General features: G+C 41.2%; 1 protein-coding gene across 10 annotated transcripts in view; it reads left to right on the top strand.

Moving 5' to 3' along the window:
• AGRN (agrin) overlaps window positions 1-25906 on the top strand; it is a 704390-nt gene that overhangs the window by 17535 nt on the left and 660949 nt on the right. For all 10 annotated transcript variants that reach the window (XM_082274335.1, XM_082274327.1, XM_082274332.1 and 7 more), the window contains exon 2: window positions 17720-17981. In XM_082274335.1, the coding sequence (XP_082130461.1) occupies window positions 17720-17981 (262 nt within the window). The remainder of the gene's footprint in view (window positions 1-17719; window positions 17982-25906) is intronic.

Genomic DNA, 25906 nt, shown 5'->3' with positions numbered 1-25906 from the left:
GGGGCTTAACAGGTAGGTAAGAATCCTTTAGACTGGAATCACACTGGTGCGGTGTGGGAAACCCTGCGAATCCTGTGCAGGTGTCAATGTAAGGTAATGACACCCCCAGATTGGTTCGCAGACCACAGTGCGACTGTGAAATGGTACCAAAATAGGATTGCATGGGTGTACCTTTTTGGTCCGAATGCAATGCAAATTCAACCATACAAACTGTATGGCTGAATTTGCATCGCACAGACATTGCATTTGATCTGCACAGCAATGCAGTGGGAATCACATGTATTGTCCTGTGTTTGCACAGTGTGAACCCAGCCTTATTCAGAAAAGACTGGGGAATTCATAAAGAGTGTCTACAAAACAACTGGAAATGGGAACATGAATATGGGTCAAACTGCAACATTTGTCGCACGGAAGCTCAGCCCCCTTGCACTATGCCACAGCACAGTGGCCAAGGAGCTGGGTGGGCAGAGCCTTATGCAGATTCAGACACATAGTTCCAAACCAGGTCCCCTCCTCTTGTGATTCACAGCAACTGCAACAGCATGTTATTGGGTAAAGAATCTGCACACTGCCTGTTTTCACAAAAAGCAGAGGGCTCGCCCAATTGGGAACTATTTCCTCAGCTTCCCCATCGGGCTGCACCTACTGTCAGTGCCATTGGTTGCTAGGAGCCTGGTGGCTATGATGCTGACAGCATCCTTGACAACCAGGAACAGGTGGGGAGGGGGTTGGGGTGGCAAACTTGCCACCTTGCTACACAGCCTACAGAGACAGGCACTCTGCCTGTCTCTGTATAACAATATATAAATAGTGCAGCGCAATAAGAGAATCAAATAAAAGAGAGTCCATAGATTGAACTAAATAGTCCATAGGGTGCAGAAATGAAGGCTGGTAGGCAAACCCTCCAAGGGTGAGAGACACACTGTGCTCACCTGAAGCCAATGACCCCTGTATTACCAGCAGGTCAAAATCGCTTTCCCATAATAGGGATATCATCTCCAACTAGTTCCACGCTTCCAAACCACAGGACACACTTAGGAAACCTCCTCCATAGACCTGGATCTGGTCCCCTTCACATCGATCAGTCTCACCATAAATTGGATATATAAAAACAGATCTAAGTGCTTTCCATTTTAAAACACATTTATTAAAACCATAAGTAGAAATTACACTCACAACTGTAGCTGGATAGTAAGCATAAAAAATCTCCTAGATCAGCTGTTCCCAACGGCCAGAGTAGGATAGCAGCGGGTGACGAACCGAAACTCCACCTCCCGTACGCGTTGCGTCCAACGGGACTTCATCAGCGGGGGTAGCTGTCTCTGTATACCAAGTTACAGTTGGTCCTTAAAGCAGGTTGACAGTTACATTCAAGGCATGCTGTAAATTACTGTCACGTTTGCTTTTGCTCTCAATTGAACTGTCGAGCCATCAAATGGCTGGTGTCATAATGGATCACATGAACAGGATTTCATCAACTGTAGATCAAACAAGGGCTAAGATGGCAACTTTTTTGGCTGTAAAGAATAGAAAGTTTATTTTTTCTAATTTAATTACCTCCAGTTTCCTTATCTACAAACTGGAGGTAATATTTTTTTTATTTGGTGCAGCCAAACTACCTGAATCTGTTGCACGTTTAAGTAAAGCTACCGAAACTAGAGGCAGGGCTTTTGGGGTCTGTCGCAGAACCTTTTGAAAGGGCTATAACCCCAGAAAAGCAGGACAAATGCTTTATTTAATCCCCACAGTATGTCTCTTCTGCAATTAAAAGCTTAATTTTTGTAAAGTTCCACTTTACTTTGATTTGTCTGTAAGTCAGCGCAGCTGCTGTTGCAGAATTATTTTAGGTTTCTGCAACTTGCATGATCTTAGGGTAAACGTCTCCTATAGATAGCAGCAGATCTCTTTTAGATTGTATTTGTTAATAACATTTCTTAAAAATGATTGCCTGCAGAAAATGTTTTTCCTGCCAGATGGGTAATTATTTACATTATTATTATTATTATTATTATTAACAGTTGTTTCTGCACCTTATTTGATGTGATTGGGTGCTCTATTACATTTTTGTTGAAAGAAGAAAATTTGGCCTGGCCCAAGACTGATCACTCATGTACAATGGTTTCCCATCATCAAATTAAATTGTCCTGTGCCAGACCCACTACATCCTCCTTTCCCTGTACAACCAGCATGTGGGGTTTCCAGGCAATTTCTAATGAAAGTGTTTATTTTTCTTTAAAGAAAAGGCAATATTTATCAACAAACATACATTTTATTTTGGTCAATTACCTCCTACATACCCCAGTTGTCACAAGCAAGGTTTTAATAGGTCATGTGGTTTGCCATTGCTGTGCTTAAAATATCTTTACTGAGATAACCACCCTGAGAGAGCAATAATTGCCATTTTGACAAGATGCCTGATAATAATCTTGGCTAATTATGGTCATTACTTTACTGAGTGGAATGCAAATTTTCAAAGTAGAGTTTTACTATTGTCCTGTTATCTACAACCAGGCTCAGTATGGTGTTAAAGATGTCACGAGTCGCAAGCATTTGGTTGAGTTTTTAGCCACCAAACATTATACCTAGCTACACTGCCACCATATGAGACATTTAGCAAGGTATTGTTTCTTGTGGATTATGATGTCTGATACTGATCCTTATATTTTTAGGTTATCCAATGCTGCACAGAGAACTTCTCTTTTATAGCGGCACCTGCCCCAGTAGAAATTACATTCTAATTTTCCTAGCACAAATATACAAATGTAAGTAAAAAAAGCGTGCAGTTGTGATAAAACCTATGGGGAATATTTTACTTTATTAACAATAAACTCTACAGAAATCTACTACCAGTAGGTTTAAAGAGGAAGTAAACCCTCCTCTGACACTTGTACCTATTGGTAAGCCTATATTAAGGCTTACCTATAGGTACTGTAAATATCTCCTAAACATGTACCGTTTAGGAGATATTTACATTTCATGCAGCCAGTGACGTCACTGGCGCATGCGCTCTGAAGGAACGGCCGATCGTGCCGTTCCTTCAGAGCCCCGTGCCGTGACCGTCGGCTCCCGCGCTCGTGCGCGGGAGTGACGTCACCGCAGCTCCGGCCAATCAGATGACCGGATGCCGCGATCCCGGAAGACAGGCGACTGGACATGTCGCCCGTCATAGAGGTAAGAGAACGGCGCGGCGGGGGCTCGTTCTAAGGTAAGTATTTCATAATGAGCTAGTATGCGATGCATACTAGCTCATTATGTCTTTCTCTTTCAGGATGTAAAGAAAAAAAAATGTTTTTCTCGGTTTACAACCTCTTTAAAATGCAGGAAGTAGAGTTGCCTGAATATACCTGCAGCAGGTTTCTTTGTGTAGAGACCTGAATTCCAGGTTGTTCTCATTTGGCAAAACTCCGTCCTTTCATCCACTGACAGAGCTTACCTGCTGCTTTCCACACACTCCTGTTGGCCAGGGAGGCAGCTGATCATAGTGATGGGCCAGTAGGAATGCATAAAGGCAGGAGGGAGCAGGCAAGCTCTGTCATTATTGGCAACCTCTGTCATTACCAGGAAGTGTTGGAGCTTTGCCTAAGCACACGGCATAGCTGGAATTGGAAAGAAGTCCCTGCTATAGAAGAGCTTTTATATTTGCCTCTCTGGGGGTCTATGTCCACTACCTTTCCTCTGTTGCAGCACTAAAGCCTCCTTAGAACTCTTGGCACAGCACCTACTTCCGAGAGTGTCTCATGCACTGAGCATTGTAGTTCCAACCTCTGACCCCTATGTCACCACAGGACTCAGCACTGATATAGCGGGATATAGCATGTGGTCGGGTGGGGGGTCATATACCAACAAAAATAGTATTTTATACGTTTTTTCCTTGTAAAGGGTGCAAATAGAACTTTTAGCTGCTTGGGACCAAGTGGTTTGCAATTGCTCAAGGGAAAGCTCTTCCCCAAGGGCTTGCTCCCACTTAAGCATATAAGCTGTGTTTACCGTTGGAATCCAGTTTACTGGAGTTTAAACGTGTATGTGTGTGTGTGTATATATATATATATATATATATGTATGTATGTGAGGTTAAACCTTTTTGTGACAGGCCAGAGAGAATTATGCGTTCAAATGGGGAGAATTTGGTGAATTGGAGAAAGGTTAGGGCGTAATGACAAATTTGAAGGTAACTGAAAAAGGTACTATGGGCAAATCATGTTTTTCCCTGAGTTTCTCAAATGGAAGTAACACTCCTATGTATACAAATTATTAATTTATCATGCAGCCGCCATCAATTTTGGGAATATACCCAAAGTGAATGGCTATATATTTGAATTTAAGGCACTACATGGTTTAATGGTGCCAATATTTGTGCATGAATAAAATATGCAAAAAAACACTTATTGAACTTTGTGCCATAAATCATATAAATATTAATGTGAACTTTGAGAAAATCAATACATAAAAAATTTTGAATATACACATATTTTTAGAATTGTGAATTAAATAAAATATAAAATTGTAAATAATTTGTTTCCAAGATAGACAAATAAATGTCTTCCACACCTGTGCTTAAGTGTGCTCTATATTCTCATCACACACATATGCTCCTTAGTGATGCTTCTCCACCTTAGTGTAAGGGGGCCACTCACCAGACAGATCCGGGCCACCAGGACCCCCACAGCTTGATATATACTATTGGTCTCAGCTTAAGACTCCCGTCTTCCAAACCAATCATCTCAATCAAAATTGTCACGATTTTGGCAAATTATGTTGTTCTTTAAATGTTAAATCTGGCTCCAAAGCATCAGTGTTCCCAGAAAAAAGCATAAGGCAAATAACCGTGCAATAAATTTATTAAAATTCCCTTTTCCACATAAAATAATCCATAGAACACTCACATTTTGTTGTGCCTACAAGCGGCACTCGTATGCAGTTAAGTGTGCAGTATTCAGCGCAGTCCACACAATGGACTGGCATGCGCATCACCTGCGTTCCACTGAGAACTGGAAGTTGCAAAACTGGAAGTATAACTGCTGCGGACCTCAATGCATTTTACCGGAAGGCATCATCAGGAAGTCACAGGCAACTTCCAGTTCTCGTGTGTGACGAGAATTTAGAGCACACTTAAGCACGGGGAATGGAAGACATCCATTTGTCTATCTTTGAAACTAATTATTTACAATTTTATATTTTATTTAATTCATGGTTCTAAACATAATATATGTATGTTTGTATATTCAAAATTTTCTATGTATTGATGTTCTCAAAATTCATTTAAATATTTAGATATTTTATGGCACAAGTTCACTAAGTGTTTTTATGTTTTTGGAATTTTTTGTTTATGCACAAATATTAGCACTATTAAACTACATAGCGCCTCAAATTCAAATATATAGCCATTCTCGTTATTGGGTTTACCAGATGGCCATAGTGAAAGAGGTTCCTCTGTAGCCAAGGAGAGATCATTTGGTGAGTGAGGCTATACGGGAGTTTAGGATTATATAAGGAAGCATCAGATTGAAGGCCTTTAGATTGTAATATAGAGGCAGAGGGGACGTCAACATCAGTATTTCACAGAAGGTTATTCGGGTGGATTGGAGCCAACCATAGTTTATCCATTTGTGTCCAGCGGTTATGTGACGGGAGAGTAGTCCATGAGGCTATAGCCCCCAATTGAGCAGCGTGGTAATAATGTATATGATTAGGAAAGGCCAATCCCCTCTCAGAGCGTGAAGCAAAAAGTGTCAAGCAGGCAATTCTGTGTTTATGATTCCATATAAAATTTAGGAGTTTTCGGATCTGGACCTGGAGGATAGGCACCAGTAATGTCAAAAAGCAATATAAGAGCTTGGGTAGTATCGTCATTTTAACCAAGGCTATACACCCTAGCCACGAAATTTGGTAATGTCTCCACGTAGCCAGTAGAGATCTAATGGATGCAGAAAGGTGTTTGAAATTTGTATCCTATAAGGTTTCATAACAAAATGTGAGCTATATCCTGAGGTATTTGATGGTGTGAGTTTTCTACGTATAGGGGAAGGATTCTGAGAGGTAATGGACCTCCGAGAAAGGCATGTTGAGTGGCAGGACTTTTGATTTAGAAGGGTAACCCTATAGCCAGACAGGGATCCAAATTCCTCCAGAAGTTTATGAAGATTAGGGAGGGTTATTCGCGGCCGTGTCAGAGTGTGTAGAACGTCACCCGAAAATAGCTCCCGCCCTCTGACCAGAATCCTGCAATTGGGGTAACGTCGGATCTATTTTGATTTTCTAATTAATTTCAGGTACTTATATAGCGCTGTCAATTTACGCAGCACTTTACATATACATTGTACATTCACATCAGTCTCTGCCCTCAAGGAGCTTACAATCTAAGGTATGGTTTATGGGGTCAAATGTACGGTCATTATCAACTGTTGCGACGAGAAAATTTGAAGGAGCAGGATGGAAATGTTTTCTCCCAGCCAACAAAATTCTGTCAATGTGGTTTTCATTCAGGAAAAATGTTACATTTTGTAATACATCTAAAGCTGGGCATACATGGATCAAAAATTCGGCCTCTTCAGCAGGAACCAGACAAATTTTAATCCGTATGTAGCCCTCTCTGTTCAACAGGAGCCAGCCATGAAAAACCAGCATTCAATCATTGGTTGCAGCCAATATGCTGCAATGCTGATCAGTGTATTCTGACTGTGCGTCAGTCCCTCTGTCAGAATACAGTAGCACAGAGGGGAGAATTTACCCATCCACCTCAAATGTGTGGATGGGGAAATCAGTGCAGTTTTTTTTTTTTTTTGGCTAAATGAAAATAACTGAGCCATCTATGGCAAGCTTAAAAACAGGTCTAGGTGAAACTTTTAAGGCTTTCAAATTAAATTATTTGATGCAATGATAGCAATAAAAAAATGTTTTCAGGAGATAGAAAGTAGCTGAAACTTGTGCAGGGGAAACAGATAGGTGGCTCTGTTTATAAAACTGCTTAGACATGTTTGATGGATGTATGTGTGGGAGGATGTGTTAAAAATTAAGTTAACCTTTAAGTAATTGGCACACTGTCTGCTTCGGTGTCTAGATAAGAAAAATGTATCTGTGCTTGAACAAATGAACAAAGGTGACGCCTAGGCTGGTCTTCTACAGGGAGATTATAGTAAGCTTTAACACAGATTTTATGTCTTCATGTTTGTGATCATAAGGGAGCAAGTGATAGTAACTTACATTTTGCAATTGTTTGATGCAACTTAAACAATTTCTAAACCATATCTGCTACTATTTAAAATGCAAATGATCAGAAAGATCCCAGATCACCTTAAAATTGTGCTATGCAACCCTTCAGTTACCATTGGGGTGGTGATAATGAGAGATTCCATCAGTTGGAGGAACTTAATGCTCGATTCACATCTATGCATGTTGCTTTTGAGCATTTCTGCAGTGCTTTTTTTGTGCTTTCTGTGTATCTTTAACCCGATTTTGCAGTGATTTGTGTTTTATGTTTTTTTTTTAATTTGTTGTTGGGCAGATTTAAAAATGCAAAATGCAAATCGCGGCAAAAACACGCTACATGCTTTTTTGCAGCTTCTATATTGAAGTTTATTGAACCAAAAAAGCAAACAATACAAAGTTTTGTGTTTGTGATTAAAAATGTCCCTGACCCTTTCCAAAAATGCAGAGGCACAAAAATGCATTGATGTGAACGTGTTCCATAGGAGACCATGTTAAAAAAAAAACTGTTCTGCCTTTCTGCAAAAAGCATGAAAAAATGCATTGGTGTGAATGGAGCCTTAAGTATGTAAGTATATTAAAACCAATAATTAATATCTAATGTAAACTTTAACATGGTAATGTAATTTCAAACGTTTTCTTATTTACAGGTTATTTTCAATATTTTCCAAATCAACTGCTTTTATTAAATAATACCTGATTTTTTTTCTGGAACTGACTGTCCTTGTTCACTTGTGCTCCCCTGCTAATTGTCACCCTATCACACAGGCTACAAGTGACCCTTTCAAAAAACATTAAACAGGCAGGGTCCAATGTTACCATCATGAAACCTGCCCTGAGAAATGCCATTCAGCCAATGCAGTATTACATGCCATGCGCTTTAGTTTCAGTTTAATTAGTTAGTTTGGGCCAAGGTGGCCCAAGTGAACTATTTTGTTCACTAACATGTGCGGCAGCTGAGACGACATACAGTATACATCACTGTGTTCCGGTTGTGAGACCAGAACTTCCTGTCTCCTACCGGAAACAAAATAGCGTCGGTCTGAGCGTCGCTCAGCCATCCATAGGCAGCTTTGTATTCTATTAATGAATACAAAGCTTCCTCTGATTTGCTGAGTCAGAGATTGTGACATTGTCAGCCCACCTCTCTATCTCAGTCATTTCTCACTCCTTTGTCACAGGATTTGACTGAAAGCAGTGGGAGCCAGCGGCTCCTGTTGTCTTAGCAAAGCCTGTGAGAGCTGCTACAAACGGGCACAGCGCTGGATCAAGTCAGCTCAGGTAAGTATAGGGGGGTTGAGGGGTGATATTATTACCTAAACATTTTTACCTTAATGCAGGGAATGCATTAAGTTTAAAAAAATGTTTAGGTTTTAGAACCACTTTATTCACTTTCTGAGTCAGTACTTTAGCCATTAGAATAGCTTGACAGCCAAGCAACTATCATTTTTAGAATTAGAATTCTGGCGTGGCCTTTGTTATTTCTCTATCGTCCGTCGACAGACGCAGCCCCATCTCCATGAGCTGAGTGGTCGCCCTGGAAAACCTGGCAACTAAAGTTGATTTAGTTATGAAAAAGGTTGATAGCAAAAATGGCTGCTGCCTTCTCCTTCTATGGACGTGTCCTCTGATTCAGAGGCTGAAGGCAGTGGCCATTTTTGCTATCAACCTTTTTCATGACAAAATCAACTTTAGTCGCCAGGCATTCCAGGGCGACCACTCAGCTCATGGAGATGAGGCTGCGTCTGTCGACGGACATCAGAGAAAAAGATTTTATGGTAAGATCTTACAAAAATCTTATTTTTTCATTCTGCACAGGGTTTCCTTTATCAATATGTGGTCTGCAGCTAAATTTGTTGGTTTCTATAAGCATTTAGACTATTAGGTATACTAGTGTTCTGTATCACCCAGGCTATCTTGTCTAGGTGAGATTTATAACCTCAAATGATGCTTTAGAAAAAATACTGCATAATGCCAGCTGAACATCCTTCTCAAAACAGATTTTTCACCTTGTGTGACTTGCTGTAATAAGTATTCAAGTGGACAGTTCCACATCAGGAGTTTCCTTTCTGTGCTCTAATTGGCATGGGTGTCAGGTCTTTTAAAGGTTATTCAGAGGAACATAAGAGAAGAGCCTCATACTTCAGTTCGTCACACCTTATATCATTGTTATTCATCTCTTTACTTCCATAGCCCATCTTCTGTAGTGCATTTGGTTCATGTTTACATATATGCAGAAAGGTCTTGTACCTTATTCATAAACATGGAGGAAAGTAGATTGATGGCCCATCAGGTTGTAATTTTCTAGTTGGAAGGTATTTACTGTACTGTCTTGTGTGAGTTTACTCACACATTGCTGGGATTCTAAACAATGCCAAGTGTATCTTTCCTCCAACGTTAACCTAGATCCATGTAAACAGTCTCACAGGAATGTGTAAAGTGTAAAAGCCAAACACTCCTATTTAAAAAGAAAATGCTGCTCCAGGTTCCTTCAATTGGTTCATTTTTCAAGGTCCAAACACTTGGTCATGAGGTCTTTGCAGTAGGGAGGATCATAAAACACGATCTCCAATCCTCCCCTTAAGCAGAGGTCATATACGACCATTTTTGTGTCCTTTACATAATCTGTAAGTTTGATTTTCTGGTGGTGTCTGCTGGTGTCCCACTGACATTACATTGTCTCCTAATCCATCTGAAAATGGCCAGATCAGCAGGCCAACATCTAATCCCTCTTGGCGTCTTAAAGCAAATCTTTGCTTAATCCTTTGAGGGCGAAGCAGCAGGTTTGCCTAAACGGTAACTCCACTTTCGTGGGAAAAAAAACCCATCAAATATAATGTTTTTTTTATAGTATATGCCAAGGATCTTCAAACTATGGACCTCCAGTTGTTCCGAAACTACAATTCCCATCATGCCTAGTCATGTCTGTGAATTTCAGAGTTTTACAATGCCTCATGGGATGTGTAGATATGCAACAGCTGGAGGGCCATAGTTTGAGGATCTCTGGTATATGCAATAGCAACTTAAGTCATATTGTAATTAAATGTTTTTAAAAATGACCTCTCGTTTTCAATCTGTATTCCTGTAATGTTCTGTAAACTGCAATGCAATATGGCTACCTGGAGGTGTTCTGTACAAAGAATGTGTACTGACCACACCCCAGAAACATAATTTCCTGCTTGTGTGATTGGCTTACTGATTTTCCCAGAAGTCTGCACTAAAGGCGCTTTTCCACTGCATGTACCCGAACGGTTCGGCTCGCTTTTGTGCTTTTCCACTGCATGGTACCGCATGGTACGGTGTAGGAACGGTTCGGAACGGTACGGCGGCGCTTTTCCACTGCATGGAACCGAACGGTACGGCTCTCTAAAACAGTACCACCTCGATTGTGTTCCAAGAGGTACCATACCGAGACCATATCCCACAATCCTTTGCATGCAGTCACTACTAGCCACTGATTGGTCAGAGAATCATTGTTATCCTACCCACTTAACTTTAGTACTACTTTAGTGGAAAAGCAAACCCTACCAAACCGTACCGAACCGTTCCAACACTGTACCATGCGGTACCAGCAGTGGAAAAGCAAACCGGGCCAAGCAGGGCCGAGTAGAGCTGAGCCGGAACTTGCAGTGGAAAAGTGCCATAAGATACAAGTCAGGTTCCAAGCATCCCCTGCAACAAAAATTTCATTTTTGGTGAGATACTCCCAATAGGAACACGTCTAAAGGGATGCAGGCCCAGCAGCTTTCCTCATTAGTGCCTTGCAGCTGCTTGATAATTATGAAACCACTTCCATTGTTCTCACTTTCCCACATGAGCACAGAGAAGCTCACGGGGATTTCTTCAGAATAACAAGAGGTAGGAATATGCAACAAAGTTTGTTAAAATCCTTGTAATGTACAGAGATCACCCAGAGGGGAATGTTTTTTTTTTCTCAACAAGAGTGGAGTTACGCTTTAATGAAAAGTAAGGGCCATTAAGTAGTAGATAGTGGTAGTAGTGTATGGATTATCATCCAGTGTCACTTTAAACTAAACCTATTGCTTTACTCTGCACAGAAAAAGTAGAGATTCGTTTTAAGACCAGCCTTGGCTGCGAAGATTTAGTTTCTGATTTTTCATTCTTATATTGAGTGTTGTCACTAGAAGGAAGTGCGTTTGGTTGCCAGTCTCTAACATCACAGTTTTCTTGTTCAGAATCATCTCTGAAAGCAAACTTGAGCAGAGCATTCTAAATAATAAATGCTAGGTAAAGGCCCAGAGGAAAAAGCATGATAATTCTCTCAACATGGCCTAGAAAATAGGGGTGGGTGGGGTGGCTTAGCTAGATAACAATGCTTGGGATATTTCATTGTAATTAAGGCTTGATCCGACCCCTGTGTAGAGTTTTTATTTTGTAGATAGTAAGTGTAGCCTAAAGGCAGTTGTGCTCTGTGGGATTTTTAATCATATGAAGGGTTTGAAGGAGTTGGTGAAAGAGATGGGGGAGAGTCTAATCCACCTGTTAGTGTGACTCACATATCTGTAACCAGTGTCCCCTTTCAGTGCACCTGCCCTCTCCGTAGGATACACCTGAGTGCTCCCAATAGCCAGGGAAAATGTCAGCAGTCCCTGTTCTCCATCGTCTACTAATTCACTGCTATTTTATATCCTCTTCATCTCCTCAGGAACCAAGGCTGGACAGGAGCCAAGGATGATTAACTCGTTGTGCGTTATGCGCCTTTTACGGGAATCACTAGCTTTTTTGCAGACATGAAAGGAGCTAGTTTTGCTACTCGATGTACACCCGTAATCTGATGGAATGCTGGACTTGCAGATACTTCAGCATTCCCTCACAGGCTGATATATTTACCGCCACTGTTTCGTTTTAGTTGGCTGTGGCTAAAGGTCTCTCATATTGATTATCTAAGAAAAACTTTGTTTGAGCTTTGCTGATTTACTTTTAAGACTGACCGATGCAAATGGAGGATACAGTTGTCTGAGAGATGCACCAGCATTCATAAGGGATTATTGTATGCTCCTTTCTTTTAGCCCATGCTGACTACATTGATGGTCAACACCTGAATGAATTGCAATTATCTGTCAAGTTGTGCTGTGGCTGGCCAGATCTGTCACCGATCAGGCCATCATGATTAAAATAAACACATTAATCAATTAAATGCAAAGAGCACGGGTGATGTGAAAAAGATTTTTTATTGCTGTCAAAATACATGGATTATTAGCAATTATGTTGAAGTACATGTAAAGCCTAGTTAGTTTGCTAAAGCATTGTGTATCATAACCAATTTGCCATTTTTTAAATTAAATACTTTTTTCAGCCTTTGCATTTCAGTGCTATTGATCTCCCGTACAGCCTCTTTTCATCTACACCAGGGGTCTTTCCGAACTATGGCCCTCCAGTTGTTCAGGAACTACAATTCCCATCATGCCTCGCCATGTATGTGAATGTCAGAGTTTTACAATGCCTCATGGGACGTGTAGTTCTGCAACAGCTGGAGGGCCGTAGTTTAAGGATCCCTGATCTACACCAACCTTTCTCAAACTTTTTAACATGAAGCAACCATTGAAATAACTTTCTGGGCTAAGGGAACCCCAGCTAATAATTACTATATCTACAGCTCACAATAGCTTACTGTAATAGTAACTTATAAGAATGCTGCTTGCACTCATGGTCATTGGGAATAATCCCCCTTACAGATAGCTAAAGATATCATTAATGCCAGTGGTTGCTTTTTCCCTGGGAAGCAGACGTTGCTTATTGCTCAAGGAACCCCTAGTAACTTATGAAGGAACCCTGGTTGAGGAAGGCTGGCCTACACACACTCCAGGGATGGCTGCATGGCATTTCTCAGGGTGGATTTCCTAATGGTGGCAACAGTAGATTAGGTTTACACAATGTGCCTAAACACATGTTTTTGTAGTCTTCATTGTGATCGAGGGCTACAGTGCAAGAGCACAATTGGGAGACAGAAACAGAAGGTGGTCACCCCATAACAGGAAGTGCCTGAACAAGGACCTTTTATGGCAGTATTCTCAGGTATTGATTTAATGAAAGCTGCAGATTTTAAAAGTCTGAAACCTTTGAAGTTACATTAATATGTTAAAGCCTATATGACATTTTATTAACTGGGTTATATGTATATAATTTAAAGTTTTAAAGCAGGGACATTTTAGGAAAAAATCTGCAAATCTTGAGCTTTTAAAGCTGTACTGGTCCAGGCTCTGGCAAAATCCAGACTTTAATGTAGGTATCCACCCAGATGCTTGAGTGACAGCTGGCTCAGCCTCTCAGCATGCTGCAGAGAGCTTGAGCTAGCCGCTCTCACACCCTCCACAGCCCAGCGCTCCAGTGAGCGCTTGAGAGGCAGAGCAGAGAGCCGGTGATTGACAGTCAGCTTGGTGAAGACCAAGAACTGAGTGATCAAGAGTCTTTGATCCTTCAGTTTTCGGTCTTAGAGGTGGCGGGGGGCAGATGCTGCATTGGAACGATTCTGCATCCACCTTGGTGAGTATGAATGTTATTTTTTAATTCATGCACTTCTCTTTTAAATATATTCCTCTATAGCCACAAAGATATACACCCACTGGCCACTTTATTAGGTACACCTTGCTAGTACCAGGTTGGACCCCCTTTTGCCTTCAGAACTGCCTTACTTCTTCATGGCATAGATTCAGCAAGGTGTTGAAAACATTCCTCAGAGATTTTGGTTCATATTTACATGATAGCATCATGCAGTTGCTGCAGATTTGTCGACTGCACATCCATGATTCCACCACATCCCAAAATTGCTCTATTGGATTGAGCTCTGTTGACTTTGGAGGCCATTGGAGTACAGTAAACTCAATGTCATGTTCAAGAAACCAGTTTGAGATAATTTGAGCTTTGTTACATGGTGCCTTGTTCTGCTGGAAGTAGCTATCAGAAGATGAGTACACTGTAGTCATAAAGGGATGGACATGGTAAGCAACAATACTCATGTAGGCTGTGGAGTTTAAACTATGCTCAGTTGGTACTAAGGGGCCCAAAGTGTGCCCAGCTGGCCCACCCATTAGGGTCCATTCACACAAGCGCGACTTGTCAGGGACCAAGTCGCCTGACAAGTCGCGGTCGGTTGCTCGCCATTGATTAGCACAGGACCTGTTCTAATAGGAGCGACACAAGTCGCTCCGACTTAGAAAAAGGGTCCTGTACTACTTTGGGGTGACCTGGAGGCTACTTGCATTGACTTCAATTATATGAAGTCCGTGCAAGTCGCGCCGAAGTCGCGGTACACGCTGTGCACCGCGACTTCACAGGTCGCCCCTGGAAGTCGGATCGCGCCAGTCTGAATGGGCTCTTATAGGTTGCCTGTAGAAAACTACAGAAGAGTACACCAGAACAGTCACTCTACACAAGAAGAGAGATTAGCAGTGACTCGTCTTTATTACAGGAAGCTCCTGCAAAGTATCACACTAGAATTCTGCACAGATATGGAAGAAATACAGAAAGCATACCAAGTAAGAATACACATGCCCCATATATTGCAACACTATTTGCTTATCCTGGAGATGAGCTTTGAATCAGAAAAACACTGGCTATTTAGTTCTCATTGACAGAAGCATATGCTTATGTTGTGCAGAATGCTTCCTAGTTGCACTTTGGTGCTGGAAACTGAATCAAACGGCTGTTGCTTCCAGTTTTTCAAGGAGCATTTGACCCACCCATTTGACAGTGCTGGACCAATCAGTAGTGCTGTGTACACAGTAGACCCCTTTTTTAGAGTTTTATTCTTATTTTCTGTTCTGGTATCTAGGGCATTCAGGGGGAGGATATAATTGGAAATTGTTCCAATGGCGAAAAAGGCGCAAAAAAAAAAACACATTTCTAACTAAAACAAAATAGGCTGTAATTGGGCTTTAAAAATAATTTGAACATTTTGTAAATTTGTCAAAACAAACTAAAAATTACTGTAAACCTTTGAAGGTTCTCAGGCTAGCACAGTTATGAACTACCACTCATTGGAGACTGTGACATCAGTATTTATCTGCGCAGTGCTCTACCTCTTCTTTTATTTTCTTCAATTATACTTAGAAGTTTTAACCATGGTTTTGGTTTCTCTTTCTTATGTACTTGTGCCGGCTAAGGTGACTGTTGGTTTAGCCCCCATTCACACTGGGGCGACGCTACTTCGCACCGCGACCTCCGAGGTCGCGGTGCGAGCAGCGCGCCGCTACCTCGGAGCGGCCGCCACGGACTTCGTAACATTGAAGTCTATGGCGGTCGCCTCCTGGTCGCCCCAAAGAAGCTCCGGACCCTTTTTCTGAGTCGGAGCGACTAGTGTCGCTCCTATCAGAACGGGTCCGCAGCTTCCCTATGGGAGGCGACCTGCGGCGACCTGTGAGGCGACCAGGTCGCCTCACAGGTCGCCCCAGTGTGAACGGGGGCTTAATGTTACAAAATGCTTCAGTGTAGGATGAATGAATGGAAAATTAAAGGGTTCAGTCATTATTATTTAGCCTATAAGCTGACCCTTTATTACAGGGCAACAATGAATTATAGTTTGGGAAGATATGCTAACTCACTCAGGGCAGTCTACACTATGGGCTACAAACTGCAAGCCTTGGAGATATTGAGTTGTATAGTAAATTAATTTTCTTCCTAATACAGATCACTTGCTGATATACAAAAGTGAATGTTTTTATAAGGAGACAGCTGGTATCCTGTGTAATGTATGCAATGAAAAATAAACCTCCAGAAAGTATTAGATTATCATTGGCTGATTTCTTGTTGGCTCTTAAGGTGATTTTTCCTGACAGATCTCCACTATTCTTGAAGTGCGAAGCTAGATGTGGTGGTGTCTGTTAATTCAAAAACAATCACTTCTGATGCCATATGAACCCCCATATCTCTGTACACATTATTTAAGAAACTATTCTTAGGTATTTGGGACATGCACATACACATATTTTATTAGTGCAAAGACAAGTGTGTCTTGCTTACAGTCAAGCATGGTGGTGGGATGGTCATGGTCTGGGGCTACATGAGTGCTGCCGGCACTGGGGAGCTACAGTTCATTGAGGAAACCATGAATGCAAACATGTACTGTGACATACTGAAGCAGAGCACGATCCCCTCCCCTCTGAGACTGGGCCGTAGGGCAGTATTCCAACATAACGACCCCAAACACACCTCCAAGATGACCACTGCCTTGCTAAAGAAGCTTAGGGTAAAGGTGATGGACTGGCCAAGCATGTATCCAGACCTAAACCCTATTGAGCATCTGTGGGGCATCCTCAAATGGAAGGTGGAGGAACGAAAGGTCTCTAACATCCACCAGCTCCGTGATGTCATCCTGGAGGAGTGGAAGAGGACTCCGGTGGCAACCTGTGAAGCTCTGGTGAACTCCATGCCCAAGAGGGTTAAGGCAGTGCTGGAAAATAATGGTGGCCACACAAAACAATTGACACTTTGGGCCCAATGTGGACATTTTCACTTAGGGGTGTACTCACTTTTGTTGCCAGCGGTTTAGAAATGAATGGCTGTGTGTTGAGTTATTTTGAGGGGACAGCAAATTTACACTGTTATTCAAGCTGTACACTCACTACTTTACATTGTAGCAAAGTGTAATTTCTTCAGTGTTGTCACATGAAAAGATATAATAAAATATTTACAAAAATGGCGTGTACTCACTTTTGTGAGATACTGTACCATATTACCACCATCAGAGGCAAATTGCCTATTATAAAGTTTTGACTTTGTATATTGTTACAATTACCTAACAACTAGTTACATTTTTTGCAAAAAAAAAAAAAAACCCTCATTGATTAAAAAAATTTGCATTTAATAATTTTTTTGGCTTTGGAGCCTGCAAAGCATTGCAAGTGTGATCATTGAATCCTAGGAGCATTGCAAACTCCCCTGCAGACAGTTCCTCTAGCTGCAGCCCTCAGTATGGACCTTAGGTTATCAAGCTGGAGGAAGTATCAATAGACTTCAAATACAGGAACAATATTTAACTTGGGCTCCGTCTAGATCTATGAGTCCCCCTGCCACGGTGGCATTTGTTTTTCGTAATTTTTCCATTCATGGATCTCTGTGAATGGGTGATGTGGCTGTGCGGGTGAAGCCACGCATTGCCGCTTGTAATTAAAAACAAAATGGCAGGAGCCTTCTGGGAGAAGAACCCTCAGATTCAGTTAGTGGTGGGAAGGGGGTTGGGGATGGGGGCTGCAGACTGTGGCAATGTTTCATGTTCCGCCCTAAATATAGATGAAACATGAAATATGGTCAGAAAGCCTTTAAGTTGACAGTAGTAAGACATTTGTCCCCTTTGACATCTTTATATTGACACATGGATGTCACCAGTGGTACCTCCAGAGATTTAAGACACAGGTGTGTTATTTAGCCTTTTGGCATTGACACAGGGCTTGAATATCAGTGCGTAGTGTACATATTTGAACTAAAATGCATAATTTTAATGACTCATTTTAACAATTTTTACTAACACTTTTTACTTGCCTTTCACTTCTTTGTCCAGGTTCGGGTTTGGCGATATTTAAAAGGACGTGACATTGTAACAAATGAAATACTGCTGGATGGAGGCAACAAGGTGATGGTTGGAGGTTTTGGAGATCCCAGCATCTGTGATAATCAAGTGTCTACAGGTGATACTCGGATATTCTTTGTAAATCCTGCCCCCCGCTACATGTGGCCATCGCACCGCAATGAGCTCATGTTAAACTCCAGCCTGATGAGGATAACCCTACGAAATCTAGAAGAGGTGGAGTCTTGTGTTGAAGGTAAGGACCATGAATTATTTTCTTGCAAATTGGTAAAAAAAAAAAAGTTGCTGCTATGCCCTGTAAAATTTTTATTTTTAGTGAGTTGAAGATACACAAAAGCTATGTGTACATGACTGTTGTATAATGTTTATATGAGACATGCATCACCTGTAGGCATGTTTCAACTGGCTATAAACCAGTAGAATTTGGTTCAAAAGTTTTTGCTTTGAATTTTCAGTTAGTGGGATTGCATAGATGATTATTTTCGACTGTAGTAGGTCTGGAAGAAATTTGATAAGCTTAGTGATGGCTAGGTCGAATATGCTGGCGAACATTTTCCTGAATTGCAGTACTAATTTTTTAACAAAATTCTACTGGTATATGGTCAGCTTTAGATAAGCAGATCCTAAAGACTACCATCTTTTCAAGCTCTTCCAGGTGCAAGGACAACATTCATACTCGAACCATTAGGTTTGACACATGCACAGTTAAAAATAAATATATATATATATATTTTTTATTCCATATGAAAAGGGGTGTAATAAATTGGTTTTAAAAGACTTCTCTTTATTTCCATGTTCAGTAACTCCAATTTCCTTACATTTTAATTATTATTGAAGATTCATCATACTGCACCATCTTTGGCCAAAAGGACACCTAAAAGCTGCAATCTGATTGGTTGTTTTGGATTACATAGCAGCAGTTACCTCTACATTGTGTTATTAGGAAACACCCTATACATCATGTTGTCCTTTTAAAGCCACCCCATCTTACATTCTGATTTTTTCATTGTTTTGCTCTTTTTCATTTGGTCACAACATGTTCCTGACATTTAGACATTTCAAGAAGAAAGATGGTCTCTGTCAGTGTAACACATGGAAAAAAATGTGAAGGTCATTGCAAAGGTCACACCTCTATATCTTAGCACACAGACAAACAAGAAAATGTGTATCGATGTTATGAAGTCACTTGTGTTTTATGTTGATTTACTAGTTTCCTTAGCGACACTTACAGATTACGGGATTTGTAAATCACCTTCCAAGATCTTCACGCTGTCCTTCTTCATGCTTAATAAGAAACTTGTTGGTGCCACGATTTTATGTATGTTAAGATATAGATTTCTTCAGTCTGCAAACCCATTTGGTATCTGGGAATTAATTTGTTTAACATGGAACTGCAGACTACCTTCAGAGCATTTCAGTAAGACTTCATAAATCATATTACCAGCGCACAACATATATGCAATATACGTTTTTTATTTGGCATTATCAGCTGATCAGAAGTTACTGTTGGTGAAGCTGTATGCTGTAGAACTGATGAAACTTTCACTGGTATGCGTAAATTGATGGCACTGTTTAAGTACCTATAATAAATAAAAAAAGGTATCTGGCCGCTTTTGCATGGTTACTGTGTAGAACGAATGTGGCATAAGCAAGCACAGTCATTGTGGCAGGGCCCAGAATGTATGAATACTGATCAGACACCCTGGTTATGTCGTTAGGCTAGAAAAACAAATCAGATAAGAGCTAAAGATCCTGGGAGCTGTGCATCAGAAGAAGACCCGCTGTGTATAGACAAGAGGCGGTCTCTAACTGGACCTCTGCCAGGCCATGCTCCAACGCATTTCACTCTGCCCACTGAAGCTTACTCATGACTCCATCCCCATGAGTAAGCTCCAGTGGGCAGAGTGAAACGGGTTGGGGGGCGTAGCCTGGCGGGGGTCCAGGCTTAGACTGCCACTATACACTATGGGTCTTGTTCTGATGTGTGGCTCCCGGGACCTTCAGCTTTTATCTGTCATTGCCTGGAGCATGGGCAGGCTCCTTCCTGGCCAGCACTCACAGCAGCAGGCACAGGACTACACTTCCTAGCAGCCTGAGCAGCTCACATACATATCATGGGTTTGTAGAAAAACAAATAAGTTATTCAAAAATTTTCACCTCCCCCCACAAAAAAAAAAAGAAAAAACACTAGGGTTTTACATTGCCCACGAATTAAAGTCTAAATTTAGTTTAGTTTTAGTTACAGTTGTTTTTTTTGTGATCAACAGTACTTAGATTTTTTTTACATTTAAAATTAATATTTTAATAATAATAATTATTATTATTATTAATAATAATATTTAATATATTTTTGGGGGGGCAGTACTTATGTTAAATAAGATGTGTCCTTTGCCCCCAATGGCTGCTCTTCTTGTTGAAATCTACTTTCCTGCTTGATCTTAATATCCCTCTGGTGAATTGAAAGCCTAAAGTAATACTAAGCACACACTGTTTAATTTACATTGACGCTTCTAATTTTGTATTTGGATGATGGCACTGTAATTATTTTAATAAAAAAACAATCTACGTACCCTTTTCCTAATTGATATACAGCTGTCACATGACCCAGATCTTTTCCAGCCTGTCTGCAGGTCATATGTTCAAAATAAAAAAAAAACAGTGTTTGGAATACAGAGTAAAAATAAATAAAATCAATAAATTGTTTTAAATTGTCATACAAAAATATATTTGAAATTAAATCTTTATTATTTTGTGGAAATAACATGGTGTGGGTGGATTTCTGCCAGTCATAGGCTGTGTCATCCCCTTTCAGTCTGTGTCTTAGAATAACAGGAAGGTGAAGCCTCCATTAATCTACATGTAATATCCCACCCCCATTGTGTTTAGCTGGTTAGTGGGCATAGAGGAGGAGAGAGTGGGCTTCATTTACCACTTTGTATATCAGTGTTTCTTAACTCCGGTCCTCAGGACACACTAACAGGCCAGATTTTAAATATTACCTTGGGGAGATGCAGATTAGAATACTGCAATCACTGAGCAGCAAATTATATCCCTGTGATGTATTTCAGTTTTCTTGAAAACCTGGCCTGTTAGTGTGCCCTGAGGACCGGAGTTGAGAAACACTGTGTATACGCCCACATGTGTGATTCTATAGTGACATGGGATACTCAGATGTGATAGGGAGGAAATGCTCAGCATAGAAACTCACTGAAAACTGAGCATGTGCAGAGCTGCCAACACTGCTTTGCAAAATTCCTAACTGCAGTGGGGACATGAACAGAAGGGAGAGATAGAAAATAGCATGATCACTCAGGTTTTTTGCAGAATAAAGAAAACAAATCTCATAGTTCCTGAGTGAATATGAACAGCATGTAACACACCATTTATTGATAGTTTTTTTATGATGTGGGTTTAGTGACATTTAAGCCCTAAAATCCAGTTTCTTGCTTTTTTGCACCAGTTACAGTATAAGCATACTTAAATCTTACTTTTTGTACACCGAGATTTATTTGCAGTGTTGTGTTTTGACGACTTCAATATGTGTTTGTGTGAAGAAGTGGTTCTGTGACTCAAACTTGCATTGTCACCTCCTTAGAACTTTGAACTTTATTTTGGTGAGGCTAGGATCAATCTTTTCTTTGTAGGTTTGTCTTTGATAAAGGATCTCATGCTCAGACTGTGTTGTGTCTCACTAAGAGATCTACAAGAGATGTGAGGGGTCACCAGAAGGGGATAAAAGTAGATGACTTATGTGCAGACTGCCTTAGGCTGGACATACACTAATAGAATCTTTTTGTTTTCCTAAAATTTGTATAATTTTCTAACAGTTAGTGGGGCCAAACCAATGATCTTTTCATCTGTGGCATTGCGAAAATTTGAGGGAGCGAGATGGAAATTTTTCTCAAACAAACAAAATTCAAACTCTGAATGTGGTTTTCATTTTGGAAAAATTGTACATATATCAATGCATGTTCAAAGCACAAAATAAACCTGTTTATTACATCTGGAATTCCATTCATGGAGCAGGTCTGGACACAACGTTCAGGGCTTTCAGATGAAATTAGTTGATTCAATGATGGCAAGATTAAATGTTCTGATGAACAATTATCCATACAAATCCATCAATTTCCATACAAATGTTCTAAATTCTGCTGGTAAATGGTCAGCTTAACTGAATACCTCCTACAGCTTGGCAGCCAAAATGTCCCAGTACTTGTTTTGTGGAATGCTTGTGGCATAAACATGCAGGTAACCGTTAGTCAAACATACGCTATGTACAGAGCGCAGAGTTCAGAATTGCACTACATGCGGAGAGCAGAGTTCAGAAATGTGCTACATACAGAGAGCAGAGTTCAGGAGAGCGTTACATACAGAATGCAGGGTCTAGGGATGCGTTATGTTCAGGGTGCAGCATTCAGGGATGTGCTGTATACAGAGGGCAGGGTTTAGGAGTGCACTGTGCATAGTTTCTAACCCCAACCCCCCCCCCCCCCCCCCATAAAGCTTCCTTGCATTTTTCCCCTACCTGGCCAGGCTCTAATACCTCCCTGTGTAGGCGGCTCTACCACCTGTGTATTTGCAGGGATATTGTTCTTTTTCTTAGATTCTGGAGATCTGTCCCCGCTGTGCCCCACAGTGAGTGCGTGCAGGAATCTGTTAGATCCGGGTGCCACTGAGGGCAAAGCTGTCACTTGTAAACACAGAAGACTTCTGTGTTTTTAAGTGGCAGCGGGGAGTGGAAGCGGAGGCTGAGAGCAGGAGGTGGCAGAATGGAGTTCTGTCTGCAGAACTAGGTGTGAGGGCCACATGACAAGGCCTGGAGGGCTGCATTCAGCCTACGGGCCTTGTGTTTGACAAATGTGGTGTAAACTTTATAATGGCAAATTCAAAAATGTTTTTCTAAAATCCTATAAAAACTTACATGCATTTGATTTTTTTTTTTATTTCCTCTTCAGAGCTTCCTTTTTCAGTTGTCCCCAGCTATGCAACTATACTCCCTCTGTGCTCCCTGTGCTGTTGCGACATATGGAGTTCTGTTTGAGCCTCTGCAACATGCATGCTCCTGCTTTGTACTACCCTATGGAGGAGAAGGCAGGGCAGCACAACAAGTAAAGCAGACCATAGATCATGCGATTTTATTTTTTCCTTTCTGAAACCACCAGTCAGTGTTGATGGGGGAATCCCTCCAGTGGAGTTATTGTGTTCTCCTGGGTGTTGGGGGGGGGGGGGGGGAGCAGTTATTACTGCTAGGAACTATAACCTTTGGCAATAATCACATGACAAAAATTCACCATGCGGGTTGTACCCAAGTCGATCGATGAATCGGTTTGGGTACAATCAGCCTGCCCAAAATATGGATCGCATCTTGGCTGGTCCTTGCTTAACCAGCCGAGATTCAATCTTTCTATGGCCAGCTTTATGACGAAGGTCTGCTTTACGTTTAGTTCAACTTTAAAGTCTATGAGCAACTTCAGTTATGTTTTATATAGTGGGCAAGAACCATCTTGCTTTGAGTTTGTCTCCCGTCACCCAGAGGTCATCACTGGAAGCATTTTTCCTACCAGACAGGCCATTGCTATATTCCCATTTTACTGTTGTAAGCAGCTAGTAAAACCTGACCACAATAGCTACAAGGTACTAATCACTGGCAGTCCCGACTCGTCACAAAGCCTGAGATCCCTAAACCAGGTGGCCTCAGCTGTAAGTGGCTGGTGTTCACAATGTTCAGACAAGGAGATGTCTCCTTTCTGTATAATTCAGTCTTTCTTCCTGATTGCTCTCCTGGGACGAATCTTAATACCAGCAGTGTCAAGAGGCTGGATGGTAAAGCTCTTTATTAGCTCTGATAGCCAGCAACGCGTGGCAGGCCATTGCTGATCACATTTAGCTGCAGTGGTATTCACAGGGGAGGATATATATCCTGAAAGTCTAAAGACCCTGTCAGTGCCTGCTATATTAAATTGATATTAACAAGGAGGGGCACACTGAGCAATCCTGTTTACTATTGGAAAGCAGTGTTTACATTTTTCAGCAATAACTGCATTTTTGTGGTGTCCTGCAATGCACGCTGTTGCCTTTGTTGTTCATCTGTTCGTATTTAAATGGCGTTTGTCATTGTGAGCGCATTGTGGAATATGATCGGTTATGTATTCAGTTGTAGAAAAGAAAAAACTAAATGTATAATATTTTTACACTGACCTTTTTATTTTCCCCAATTTGGTGACAGTTTCTCTGAACATTTTTTATGTACGTTTTCTTAGAATGAGGCCCTCCTAATATTGTTAATTTAAAAAAATATATGCAATAAAAAAATCAATATCACAGTTATCAACAAAATTAACCCAAGAAAAACGTTACCATTCAAGCCATACATAGGATAGCAGAATCTATACCAGGTAAGGTTAGATGTACATTAGTAGGCAGATTGAATCATTCAGGATTCATTATATTAAAACCACGTCTTTATCACTGAACACGATTAAAAGTCCAGGCTGGAGCCAATAAAGCACAATGAAACAAAGTTTGCTAGGTTACTCATGACCAGGTAGATGTGAGCTGTAAAGGAGGGGTAGGAGTAACCTTAGCAAACTCTGCTTTGTTTTATTTTATTGGCTTCCGCCTGTATGTTCTATTAAAGAACAAGCGGTTTTATGTCATTGGATCCTGGAGTGTTCACCCTTTGTTTCTCAGGAAATACAGTATGTAACAAACAGATGAAAATGATGTTGGATAAACAGAACAAAAACTAAGCAGTTATAAGGGCAAGCTCCAGCCTTCCCTTCAGACTTGCACAGTTGTACAGGCCCTTCCCCTGTACTAAAATTGCTTACTCTGATTTCACCTGGCATTGTAAATAGCAATGGGCTCAGGTGTGTTTTGGATCCTAGTCCCGACCCACCTGTCCAATCCCGCCAGGAAGCCGACACTGCACACCGCCAAACACAGGCAGAGAGACATTTCCCGGTCCGCAGCTACACAGACCGAGAAATGTCTCACTGCCCCTGATTAGTGGTTCCTGGCGGGATCGGGCAGGTGGACTGGGACTAGGATCCCGAACACGCCTGAGCCCATCTATAATTGTAAACTTCTAACAATGTGGATTTGAAGCCTCAGAATGTTAGATAGAGCCCCACTCCTCTATTTCCTGGCTGTCCTACTGTCTCTTGCTCACCGATTTCAATAATTGGATTTAACTTCTTTAGGTTATGGTGGCTGCGCATTAGAGATGAGCTTGGAAGTCCACTCATCCCTAATGCCCCGCACACACAGGCTGAATATCGGCTGAAATCAGCTGGTACAGTAGACATTCGCTCCGTATGTACAGCTGCTTGTCCCACAGAAGCTGCTTTCGCTTCCGGCTTCTGTCGAACTAGCATTTTGGAAAACCAGCAGCCTATCGGGACCAGTGTGTTATGGCAGGGACAGAACACAATAGCACAGCAGGGGAGATCGCTGTACTAACATTGCATTGTTAGTACAGGGACCTCCTCAGTTTTATTTTGTCCAGCCCGCTGGGTTGAACGGAAAAAAAAAACTTAGCATGATACTAAACACACTCTGTTTAATTTACATTAGGACCTTTTTCCTAATCGATATACAAATGTCACATGACCCAGCTTTTTCCAAGCCTTACTGCAATACAGAGTAAAAATAAATAATTTAATAACAATAAATTGTTTTACCTTGTCATACAAATATAGATGTGAAATCAGATCTTTATTTTTTGGCAATAACATGGTGTGGGGGCGGATTCCTCCCAGTCACAGTGTGTCATGCTCCTCCAGCCTGTGTCCTGGAATAAGAGGGAGTGGAAGCCTCCATCAATCTACATGTAATATCCTGCCCCATTGTGTTTAGCTGGTTAGTGGGCATGGAGAGGAAGGGACAGAGTGGGCTGTCATTTACCACTGTATATACACCCACATTTGTGACTCTATAGTCACATGGGCTGCTCAGATGTGATAGGGAGGAAGTGCTCAGTATAGAAACTCACTGAAACTGAGCATGTGCAGAGCTGCCAACATTGCTCTGCAAATTCCCTAGCTGAAATGGGAAGATGAACAGTCGGGGGAGATAGAAAGCAGCAGGATCAACCAGGTTTTTTGCAGAATACAGAAAAAGAATCTCATAGTTACTGATATGAACAGCGTTTAATACACC

This window comes from Pelophylax lessonae (assembly GCF_965119305.1).
Source record: "Pelophylax lessonae genome assembly, chromosome: 12".
NCBI lineage: Eukaryota > Metazoa > Chordata > Amphibia > Anura > Ranidae > Pelophylax > Pelophylax lessonae.
The sequence above is the reverse complement of the archived record's forward strand: the minus strand, read 5'-3'. Positions and strand labels throughout refer to the sequence as shown.